The 12,348-nt window shown below is 38.6% G+C and overlaps 1 protein-coding gene across 1 annotated transcript in view; it reads right to left on the bottom strand.

Moving 5' to 3' along the window:
* ZNF804B (zinc finger protein 804B) overlaps positions 1–8,230 on the bottom strand; it is a 511,823-nt gene extending 503,593 nt beyond the window's left edge. The window contains exon 1 of the mRNA XM_030307906.1: positions 8,085–8,230. Coding sequence (XP_030163766.1) covers positions 8,085–8,192 — 108 coding nt within the window. The 5' untranslated portion in view covers positions 8,193–8,230. The remainder of the gene's footprint in view (positions 1–8,084) is intronic.
* Positions 8,231–12,348: the final 4,118 nt, after the last annotated feature.

The following is a 12,348-nucleotide window of genomic DNA, read 5'->3' as shown; positions in this document are numbered from 1 at the left end:
ACAGTGGCCACATCTTGGCTGATCCAAGAAACAACAAAGTTGTTGGAGAGTGTGTGACTAGTAAGTTCAAGCAATGGGAAAGTATTGGCAACTATGCAAAAACCACCCTGTGGCTGCTCCAGGATGGTACTTCCTCAAGGGCTATGGTGACCAGTGATCAAAGAATTATTGTCTCTTTCAAAAGAAAGAAAAAATGACAGAGATAGAAAGAGAGAGAGAAGGATGAGGAGGAGGAGAAGAAGGTGGAAGGAAGGATGGAAAGAAGGAAGGGAGGAAGAGAAGAAGGGAGGAAGGAGACAGAGAAGGAGGAAGAGAGGAGACAGAGAAAGAAAGAAAAGGTGTAAGAACCCCTGTTTTTTCTCCTTATTATATACTCCTAAATAGGAAGCGAATAACCAAGTTCCTAACTTGAATTCATTTCCCAGAAGCTATTAAATATATGCCAATGAAAAATATGGCTTAACTAACTCATGTACAAATTTCATCTATTCACATATAGCCAATCTTCAGTCTCTTGTGGCCTTTAACAAAAATGTTCTGAAATGGTTACATGGAATAAAGCACTCTGCAATTTGGATTAATAGGAAGTATTAAATTATACTCGAAGCAATTGACCAAATGATCTTGGTAGATGTTAAAGTGAGAAGCATTACCATGAAAACAGTGACCACTTAATCCATCAGTATAACAGTGTGCATTCTAAAAGATTCTGACTAACTAACTTGGGAAAAAAGTCTCTAAGGAAAAGTTTTCTTCACGGAGCTACAAGCAGGACCAAAGGGAACTGTTTACACTAATTAAATTTCCACTGAAATCCTTTTTTTTTTCTATTAAAATCAATAGTAAACCAGAAGCTGTGCTTAGTACTGGGGATATAAGGATAACAGCAGACATGACCCCAAAGGTCTCACATTCCATGGCCAAAATGGAGACGAATAAACAACTACAGTTCAGTAATAATCTAGGTAAGCAATAGATGTGATGGCAGCCTGAAAGAGAAACATTTGACTCATGGTAGGGAACTCAGTGTCAACTCACATGAGAACCCAACTCTTTAGTTAGCTCTGAAAGAATATATACGACATGGTCCAACAAATGAAGGCAAAAAGAGGATTTGTGCCACAGGGAACAGAATGTGCAATGGCATAAAGGTCTAGAAACACCTATCATAGTCAAGAACTCTGAGTAGTTCTGTAAGGCTAGAGCATAATAGGATCAGGTGGAGAAACAGAGTTAAAACTAAAGATGCAGGTAAGGACTGGATCATGAAGACTCTTCGATACCATCCAGGGACTTAGAACATTTTAAAGATAATGTGAATGTAATTAATATGGCCACCAGGGTATCTTTCAACTTCACATTTTGATGAAGCAAATCAATAAGAAGGGCAGACTTAAGTAGGGCTTCCAGCCCCTCCACCATTCAAAAAGGGGGTCCAATGGTTATTTTCTGTTTAGAATATGATATTTATTTTCATCTACAAAGAGGAAACGCATTTGGCTTTGCTTGCCAAGAAAAATGTTAGGGAATATAATTATTCATTGCAAAATGGAGATCTGGCAAGGATACATGTGTGTGGGGGGAGGTACTGACTGTATTTGTTGCTCAGGAGGTAGATAGGACAAGTCAAGTGCTGAGTAATAGCTGTGGGAAGGTGGGCAGGGGAAGAACACTGGGAGGTAGTTCTGAATGGAGATAGGCAGGAAGCTCTAAATGCGGAGGGTGAACAGAGAAGAAACGTGTCTGCTTGGGCTGGGAAGCAGACAAAATGGCATGCTGCTCACCATTTGCAGGGGTTTGTACCTCCGGAGTTAGACATATACACCAACATTTGTGCATAAACCAAAAAAGATATTGAAAAAATTGATAATCATGTTAACAAAAGGAATAAGGATCAAGGACAAGAGGAATAACAGGGAGGGGGAAAGATTGTTTGGAAAAAAAAAAAACTGGCAGTATCTGTTTCAAAATAAACTATATCCTGCCTTAACACCCACACTAAAGTGAAATAAAATTTGCCAAGAGAAATTTGCCAATTGTCAAAGCAAAAAAATTGGCAGCCCTAATTATGCTTGTTACAAATGAACAAAATGAATGTTCTCTATTCCATGAATCGTGGTCAAAGCCTGGATGACCAGTACAAAATCCTGAGTGGCATCCTTATCTTTAGGTATTCTATATTTTATTATTTATTTATAGCCTGACTTACTCTCACAACAGAACTAAGTCATATGAAAGAAACTTTATACATGAAAATGATCGAATATAAATTTAAATGAATGAGAGCCATGGAAAATAAAATTAAAATGAAAGCTGAACTGGGAATAGGAGATGAGCAAGGATGCAGAAATCATGTTGCTTTGAATGCCATCATCAATTCCCATGGCTTTGTTAAGCCACAGATTTCTCTCTGAGTTTCCTACCAGCCAAAGAGGAAAAGAAAAAATAGCTAACTCTAATAGCTGTCTTTATCTGTGAAGAACAGTATATTATCAGTTTTTCAGAAAGATATGCTTAGATTTTAGGTATCAAATTCGAGTGAAAGAGGGCATTACTTCAAAGCATGTTATCAGGGGTCCATCTCAGGAAAAGCAAGATCATACATTAGTAAATATTTCTAAAAGCCCTTTTTCATTTCATATGCCATATAATATCTTTTTGCATTTTTTGTTTTCAATAAATTGACAAGGTCTTAGTTACAAGTGAGAATACTGTCTAAGGTATAAAGTAATTCAACTCTCCAGAATTTCTCTTCAAGTTCAGCATGTACTTCCCATGCAAGAGAGACTGTGGAAGTAGGGAACTGGCATATTCCTTTCATCATTATAACTACACCTTGTCATGAAAACATATCAAATATTTAATTTCTCTCTCCACACCTTATCCACTAAGTAAACCTGACTCATAATATCTATCTCCAAAAGGCTGTCACCTGCAATTTTATAAGGATTATCTGAAAAAGTATACTTGTTAAAACCAAGATATTTTCAAGCAAAGTAGCATTTTTATTTCAATTTTGCTTCAAAGTACTTTCTACAAAATATGTATGTATATGCTAAGGAATTATTCTGACAATGTGCATTTTGAACAAACCAAATTGACACTGAAGTCAATGACTTGATAAAGTTATTCGAAATATATATACTCCTGCTCCTTGCTCCCAATACAGCCTAAAACCTACCTACATTTCAAGCTTTGTTAATACATAACACATAAAAAACATGTATCATCGTGCCTACACATTGTACAACAAAATTTTCATAGTTACTCTTTCCACTACAAATGATTATGTTCTATGTTAAATTCCACCTTCATTAAGTCTAAACATGATGCCAATATGTTTTACTTTTATTTTGTTTCCAAATTATGGAGTAGAAATTTAAATTCGAGGTTATCTTAATTGTATATCTAAAAGAAAGAAATTGAAGTATTTGATCTATCAAATTTTAACTATGAAATAAATACAGTATAATCTACTAAAAGTCATGAATTATAGCATTCAAACTCTCATTTGATTCTTCTTACTATGGAAGCTTTCTAAAGTCAGATAGACACACATTTAAGACCTAGAAAGTTGATACTTATATTTGAAAGCATAAATGCCAACTATAAGTTTCTGAAATCAGTTAGTTGAAAAAAAGAAGGGTTGAAAAGGCAATGAGAAGAAAGGAGGTTACACACTTCTTAAAAAGTATCACCCTAAGCTGCAAGAGAGTGGTAATATGCTAAACATATACCATGGATCAAATATACAACTACAAATATTATTAATATTTAATCAATCGATAACCTGAATGAGTCATACTGTTAAAAACACAAATTAAGTAACAAACCATACTCAAATCTAAATTGAGACAATATTTTTCTTTTTTTTTTCAATTTTTTTAACGTTTATTTATTTTTGAAGGAGAGAGAGACAGAGCATGAGCAGGGGAGGGGCAGAGAAAGAGGGAGACACAGAATCAAAAGCAGGCTCCAGACTCTGAGTTGTTAGCACAGAACCCAACCCCAATGTGGAGCTTGAACTCATAAGCCAGAGAACTCATAAACCTGAGCCGAGGTCTGATGCTTAACCGACTGAGCCACCCAGGTGCCCCAAGACAATATTTTTCACTACAAAAATAACTAAGAACCGATTCAAACACATTTTTGACACTATAGAGAGAATATTTTTTGTTTTACTGAATTCAAGCATGGGGATAGAAGAACTTGGAAGTTCACAAAAAAAAATGAATTCACTTATAGATTGTTTTCTTAATGAATACTTCAATTACTGTAACAAAGTTTTAGAGTTAACATATATGATGGTAAAAGACTTTATAACATAATGCATAGTGACTTCTTATGTTTGAGCACCAATAATAATGTATCTGTATCTAGGTGCATGTGTGGGTGTAGACCTGTGTGTGTGTGCATATGTATCTCAAACGGATCTTTTAAAATCATCGTTCAGTCATTTTATTTCAAAGTTCTGATAGGGTTAGGGATAAATATTCTAAATTGTGAGGATGCAAATTTATTTTCTAAAATCAGAGACTTTTACCATCAAGTACTATGTCATCATACTAAATGGTCTACACAGTACTATGTAATACTCTGTCATTTTTCTTTTCTTTTCTTTAATGTATCCCTACATTTAAAGTAACATAAACTATCTAAAATCAATTATTCACATTCTAATTAGGATGAAAAGCAGTATGCTATTTTTTTCATATCAAGTCTCGATGCAACAGATAAGACATTTGCATGTTTTTACTTTGAAGATAGGAGCTGAATTTTACTCTAGGATTTTCAGTTTGCTGATCTGTGAACATTGTTTGGGGGTAAAATGCTTTATTTCTTTCTCAAGTATCCCACTAAGTATCTGCTACAAGAACTCGATGTAATGATTCAATGTTTTCTAAATGAAATCCTTCGAAATAAAAATGTATATAAATATAATAATTTTCCTTATATGGTCAGTTTAATGTCGTATGTTCAGATTCTACAGACATGTGATTTGAACATGACAAACGTATATAACTACTTTAAATATAGAACTGAATAATTCTATCTAGAAGACACCAATTCATATTAAGTTATATTATTATTAAAAATAAATTTAAATTATATTAAATTCATATTATCCAAGTATATGTGTGTATGTGTGTGTGTGTGCATTATAGATATAGATAGATAGATAGATAGATAGATAGATAGATATAGATATAGATATAGATAGATATAGATATAGATGATATATATAGATATAGATCAGAAGAAATTCTTGTTACATCAGAAAGGAATTGTGGCTTTGCTCCTTTCTGTAATGAAATTACAGAATATTCTCATTTGATAATTGTGTTATGTGCTACTTTTAAAGAGCTCTATTAAAACAGGAAAATATGGATTAAAGTAGAAAGGAGGGACACTTAGATTAGAAAAGTAAGAACCAAAGTTGAAGTATCGCAGACCTTAGTAAGAGTGAGTTAAATCAGCTAATGGTTTCCCAGTCCAGAGTCCCAGATAAACTGCATCTCAGTGAGTTGAAATAATCCAAGTCAATGATGTAGAGGTCAATTTGAGACTATACTAAATTTGAAAAACAAACTACAAAAAAAAGGTATTGTCAGAGTAGAAATGTGTTTTAAGAAAAAAAATTAATGACTATCTTACGGATCTGTGAGTTTCATATTTATGTTGATGAAAAAAATCAATAAATTTTAGGTCAACCTGAAACTAACTATGGTGTGTGTTTGCTCGATATAAAAAAAATGACGTATAACCACAGTTTTTAGCTTCATGCTTCACAACTCATTAATAAAGAAGGCAAATATACACTCTTATACACTAGGAAACTCTTACTTAAGTGCTCATGGGACTAAGGTCCAGAAGGTAGTGACCTATTTTAATTTAGGAAGAAAGACTAAGTGTCATGTAATGTGAAGGCAGTGACTTTTTTCAAAAACCTGCCTATGACAGAGAAGGAATGAACATCAATTTTTCACACACTGCCTAGCTCATGTGAGAAACTACTGAAACCTTGAAAAAGCCATTCAAATTCCATAGTAAAATGTAAAAGAAGAAAAAATAAATCAGTTGTAGGAAGCCCATATACAGACTAACATATTTTTAAATCATGCAAATGTAATTTAAGCACACTCAAATGTGTTAATATTGAAGAGAACAATCCCATGAGTCAAAGTGTAGCACCTAGATAAAAGTAAATGAATTAGTATTTTAGTAAAAATGAGCCCAGCAGCGAATACGAACAGTGTCCTGTGAGTGTGAGCACCTGGTCAGCTAGCAGAGCCATGTGGATTATGGGATGTCTTGTCACGTCCACACTCATGTGTCCAGTCCCTGGGGCATCAATCAGACTTCTGGGAGATGAATGACCAATAGTGGAGGAGGGAGGACACCTTCTGACCATGTGACAGAAATTTCCTCTGCAAGCCCCTTAGATTTTGGAAGATTAACACCATATTCTAAAGCAACTTCAATAGAACTGAACACTAGGAACTAGGAAATAATTCTTCCTTTATCCTGTGAACTACTAAGGCATACATATACTATAACACACTACCCAGTTCAGATCTCCATAATCAAAGAGAGGGTTTTGGAACACAGCCACAAAGATTATCGAAGCGTTGGAAAATAATAAAAGGTGGAAAATTCTAGGTTTTCAAGATGAAATGAGCTTAAAGAAAAATTTGATATATTTAAGTTTGCTATAAGGAAGATTCTGACACTGTGGGTTGTTAAACATTGAGGTGGTTTGCTGAGACTGCAGAAACTCCAATCCTGAGAATCTTTAAAAATAGAAAGGATTCCGACCAGCTGCTCAGAAGGATTGAATGTGGGCTTTATTCAACTAAAACTCTCCAAGACCACTCTAACCCTAAGAGTTTATTTGAAAGTGCCAATATAAACAGTATATTCCATCTAATGCTTTTGATTCAGTACTGCGTAACTGAGGAAGTCAGAGGGATTACAATAACCCCACACTTCCAGTGCATAAAAACATGTGAGGCAATAGTTTGTCATAATTAGGACTTAGTGATACCTCTGGGCACTTGGACTTTCTGATTTTAAATTTCTCATGCAAATCACATATGGTGCTTAATCAAAAGTTTTAAAGATATATTGCAGTTTTGAATAACTCATGCTAATGAAGCATGAAACCATGATGAAAAGTACAAAAAGTAAATAAATAAAGATCAGGCAACTTAAGTTTTCACTCGTTATATCAGACAGACTTAAAATACTGGTTTTTGTATTAAACTAGAAACTTGATCTTAGTCACATAAATAATCCAAAATTTTAATATTTCATGACATTTTTTGAAACACATCTGAATCTGTAAAACAGTTGTCTATAATACATACTAATTAGTAAATTAATAAGACTCTCAGAAGTCATAGAGTCTGGTCAAAATTGTTTCTTAAAAAAACATGAATAAATCACATAGTAAACTAAATTGAATAGTATACTAAGTTGAGCGATCAGTCAAATGGCATATGAATACATTTGTACCTAATACCACAAAGTATCCACTTCATCTTTCCACAAAGGACTCTTGGGCTTTCCTTAAAGAATGTATACAGTCAACCATTAGATTTAAGCAAATTTTAACATCTAAACCCTTTCCGTTTGCCAGTGCTCTGATGCGAAATCTTTAAAGAGTTTATTTTCTTGTAAAGTAACAGCAGCATTATTTAACCAATCCCAACTAATGACTTCACCAAGCACGGTTATAAAGTGCCACTCAAACTTTCTACACTGCCCAAATCAGCAGATTCATAACTTGACAGAGCACGCTAGAGCTACCTTTACAGCCCTGCAGTTAACTGCATTCAGTAAATATTTGCATCCACAGCACTATAGATGTTAATAACTGTGATGAACATATATACACATGTAAACACACACCCCTCCCTGTGTAACAGTCTACCAATAAACTGTAAAAAACAGACACAATATACTTATGGGTAAGGTAGATATCCGCCAACCACTGATTGTACCAGGACGATATCTCTTTTTGTTTATCTTGATTTTCAACGTGTGTCTGTGTGTGTGTGTGCGCGCGCGTGTGAGCAGGTTACCGGAGAGGGAGATCCATTCTTGCAGAGGGGCCCTCGGAAGACTCCTTTAATGCCCCGGTAGTGCCCATTGCTGAGATGTCTCGAACTGATGACCAGGTAACAAGCCATGTGGGTCCAAGCAGGAGGCGCAGCGTCTCAACTCCGCACCAGACGCCCAGCCGTGGAAATGCGGGCTGGTTTCTCAGCAGCAACAGTGACTGCCACCTCTCGAGAAGAAGCGGCCAGCGACAAGCAGGGGACGCGGCGGCCGCGCGTCCCCGCTCCTCGCCCCGCGCGGGGCTCCTGCTGCCGGCAGCGGCTGCTCTGACGGCGGCGGCGGCAGCGGCAGCCACACAGCGCTTAGGGGACCCGGCGAGCCAGTCCACATGCTGCTCTGACGAGGCGGCTGCTCAACCGCGGGCCGGCGATATAATTTTTTTTTTTTTTTTTAAGGACAACTTCCTGGGTCCGCCAGGGAATCAGGAACTCCCCCGCCCCCTTTCCTCCCGCCCCCCACTTTCGCACCCAGTGCACGCCTCGAGATGCTCCGGCGCGGGTCCCGGTCGCCTGGCCGGGGTGGGGAGGGTGGGGGGAGGCGTCCGCGGGCTGGGCTGCGGGCAGGGGGCTGCGACGCCGGGCGGCGGCAACAGCAGTCGGCGCGGGAGAGCCGCGGGCAGCCCCCAGGAGCGCCAAGCCGCTGCCCCCGCTGCAGTGGCGGGGGCGGGGTCGCAGGAGGCAGCGCGCGGGCTGGGGCGAGGCCCGGGACGTGGGGACGCGGCGACCTGTGAGCGGGAGCAGTCAGCGCCCCCGCTCAGAGCCGTCGGCTGGGGGCGAAGGGCGCGCCGGGCGGCCGCGCGGGGAGGTGACAGCTGCCGCGGTGTCGCCCCCGAGGCCCCGGCGGCTGCGGGACGCGCCGCGCCCGCTTCCTGCCTTCAGCCGCCCCAGCCCCCTGGTCGCTCCGCGCGGTCTCCGGGCCAACTTTGCACCGGGTTTGCGGGCCCCAGCCCGGGGCGCCTGGGGAGAGCCGCGGCGGAGGAGAGGAGCAGGAGGAGAGCGTTTCCTTCACTCTTGGGCTGCCTGCTCGCCTTCAGCGTTTTTCCGCGCTCCGGCTGCCGGCGGCGTTGGCGGAATCAACAGCTTCCCAGCCGGCTGGCTGTTTGGACGAGCCGTGCAGCCCCAAATAAGGCAGATTGATTAGATGCGCGATTGAGGGTGATGGATGCAGGAGGAAATAAGTTTTAGATAGAAAACTTATGTAAGGAATAGAAACGAAACGTGCACTCGCGCGCGTGTGTGTGTGTGTGTGTGTGTGTCTCCAGAGTTACAAACACTTACAAGTCTTTCTGTATCTTTAAGGAGGCAGATACTTTGGACCTGTCCAGGACGTTTGCGTGTCCACAACCCTCAACAATCGCCCCTCAGCGGTGTTTCTTAATGAACGTTAAATCATTTGCTGTAAATGAAGCCACAAGGGAGCGAGGTGCACGGAGAATAAATGACCTGTGCAGATACGTGTTCTGAAATGAGAAGGAAGCCTTGCCGGAGTCAGGAGGAGGTGTGCCCTTTCCACCCCGCGCTGACCTAGTGCGGTTCTCTCTCGCCCCACTCGCCCAGGTCTGTGCTGGGGAAAAGATAAACGGGTGGGGGGGCTCCTTTCCTTCTTGCCTTAGCACTGTAATTAGTGCAAGGTTAAGGCTAATGCTCCCAGTCACCTCCCCAGTTTTTTCCCTCTTCCGTCTCGCACAGTGCTCCACTAGCATCCTGGTTGACCCTGAGGACCTTTCACAAATGACAGAAACAGGTCAAAGAAAGTAGGTAATTCAGTTTTTCCTATTGAGGCAACTCATAAAACTCTGAAGCAAACATATATTCCAATTAATATAATTTTTATAAAGTATAAAGTCAAGTCAATAAAGATGACTTTTTGTTCACATTATTACAATAGTTTATATCCTTAATATTTTATTAAACACATAGATGTATTTCTCATTTTAAATGTTTCAGATAGTCTTTATAAAAGCGCTTATATAAGGCAAAATGCCGATTCTTTGCGAACTTCGAGTTGAAAACTACTGAAACTGACATAGTGTAATATAAATCTTGTAGGAATTGTTTATTTTATAACTATCTTGTTGGTAAGAATGTCTGAAATAAAAAATAATAGAGCAGTGACAATAGATACAACATAACCACATTTTCCTTTCTATTAAGACTGATGTGCTTAACAATGTGGTGTTTATTGAACTTAGAGCTGTGAAATGTTTCCTGAAGCTGAGAGTAAGTAATATTAGTCATATATAGACAGTAGATACATTCTATACCAAGAAAACAATGTATTTGTAAATAGAAAAATTTCAAAATCAGGCAAAAGCTTTGCCAAAAAAATGAATGAAGTGAAATTTTAAAAGGAGATAGTGCAGCTCAGTCTATAACTACTATTTCACTCTTCATAAATGTAATAAGCATTGAGGACATAAGTGTAAGCATCCTGGAATGGACTAGAAAAATGAATGATGTCACATGCTGTGAATAACAACTCCAAAGATACTATCCCTTTTTAATTAGGCAAATTTAATTCCTAATAATGTTTAATCACTAAGAATCAGGTATACTCTCCTAAAATGAAAGAACTGACAAGTGATCAAAAAGTATAACTATTTGGCAATGAGAAAGAATGAAATATGGCCTTTTGTAGCAACGTGGATGGAACTGGAGAGTGTTAGGCTAAGTGAAATAAGTCATACAGAGAAAGACAGATACCCTATGTTTTCACTCTTACCTGGATCCTGAGAAACTTAACAGAAGACCATGGGGGAAGGGAAGGGGGAAAAAAAGTTACAGAGAGGGAAGCAGGCAAACCATAAGAGACTGTGAAAAACTGAGAATAAACTGAGGGTTGATGGGAGGTGGGAGGGAGGGGAAAGTGGGTGATGGGCATTGAGGAGGGCACCTTTTGGGATGAGCACTGGGTGTTCTATGGAAACCAATTTGACAATAAATTTCATATTTAAAAAAAGTATACAATTCACATATACCATCTTATTGTATGATTTTTTTATTCAAAGTATTTGTTAGCTATCCTGATATTCTAGTTCATTTGACTGTTCTCCTATGTGCATTTGAGTTTTCCCATAGGAAACAAAGTAATCCCTTTTTATAGTAGTATTTCAAAGACTGTAGTAATTTCCCTAAATTTCTTTAAAATTATTTAATTTTTGCGGTCTTTCTTCTTTAAAATGAATGATACCCGGGCACCCGGGTGGCCCAGTCTGTTAAGCATCCAACTTCGGCTCAAGTCATGATCTCTTGGGTTTGAGCCCTGCATCAAGCTCTGTACTGATGGCTCAGAGCCTGGAGCCTGCTTCATATTCTGTGTCTCCCTGTCTCTCTGCCCTCCCCTGCTCACACTCTCTCTCTCAAAAATAAACATTTAAAAAATAATAATAAAATGAATGATACCAGTTCTGTTGTTTGCCATATTTTAAGTCAATTATGGTTGTTCTGTTCTTTGCTTTCTAATTTTGTCATCCATCTTAAAATGTCAAGGCAAAAATTGACACATTTGTTATTCTCAGCCAATTTTAAGAATAGTTTTTAAAATAAACAACAATCACAAAAACAATTGCCTTCTATTCCTTGCCAGGTTGTGATTGATATCTATCTGTGTGATGCCATCATATTCAACAACTCCCCATCATTGCTGGCCTGTATTATAGATGTGGTTTGCCCAATCTAATTAATAGAAACCTATGTGATTTTATTCACAGGGGTGCTACAGACACAAAGTTGCTCAGTTGTATTCTCTCTTTGCTAAACGAGGCACTTTCTAACTTCAGTAATTAAAAATTTTCAGAGGAAGTGAAAGGAAAGGAAAACACTTTAAAATAATCCTATGGTAAAGGAATTTTAGATACAGGTCAAATTCTATTACAACAAACATTATGTGCAGTCTTGCAAGGCCCATTTATAATAAAGTAATATTGATCTGATGAGTTTTCATTTCATGGAAGGAGATCTGAAGAACAAAGGGCATGGATTTCAGCCTATGATCAATTTGACATTTCCATGTATTTCCAGATTCATGGCTGTATCACAGATGGTTGAAAGAATGAGAATCCCTTCCTTCCATTACCTTTATCAAACACATCTCAAATTGATCTCCTTATTTTCATATCTGCTGTCCAACCTTAGTCCAGATCCTCATCACCTCTTGCTTGGACTATTGCAGCAACCTCCTAACCAATCTCCCTGCTTCCATGTTGCTTTCATACATAGTAGATTCTCT

Source organism: Lynx canadensis, chromosome A2, assembly GCF_007474595.2.
Source record: "Lynx canadensis isolate LIC74 chromosome A2, mLynCan4.pri.v2, whole genome shotgun sequence".
Taxonomy (NCBI): Eukaryota; Metazoa; Chordata; class Mammalia; order Carnivora; family Felidae; genus Lynx; species Lynx canadensis.
Note: the sequence above shows the minus strand (reverse complement) of the source record. Positions and strands in the feature narration are given on the sequence as shown.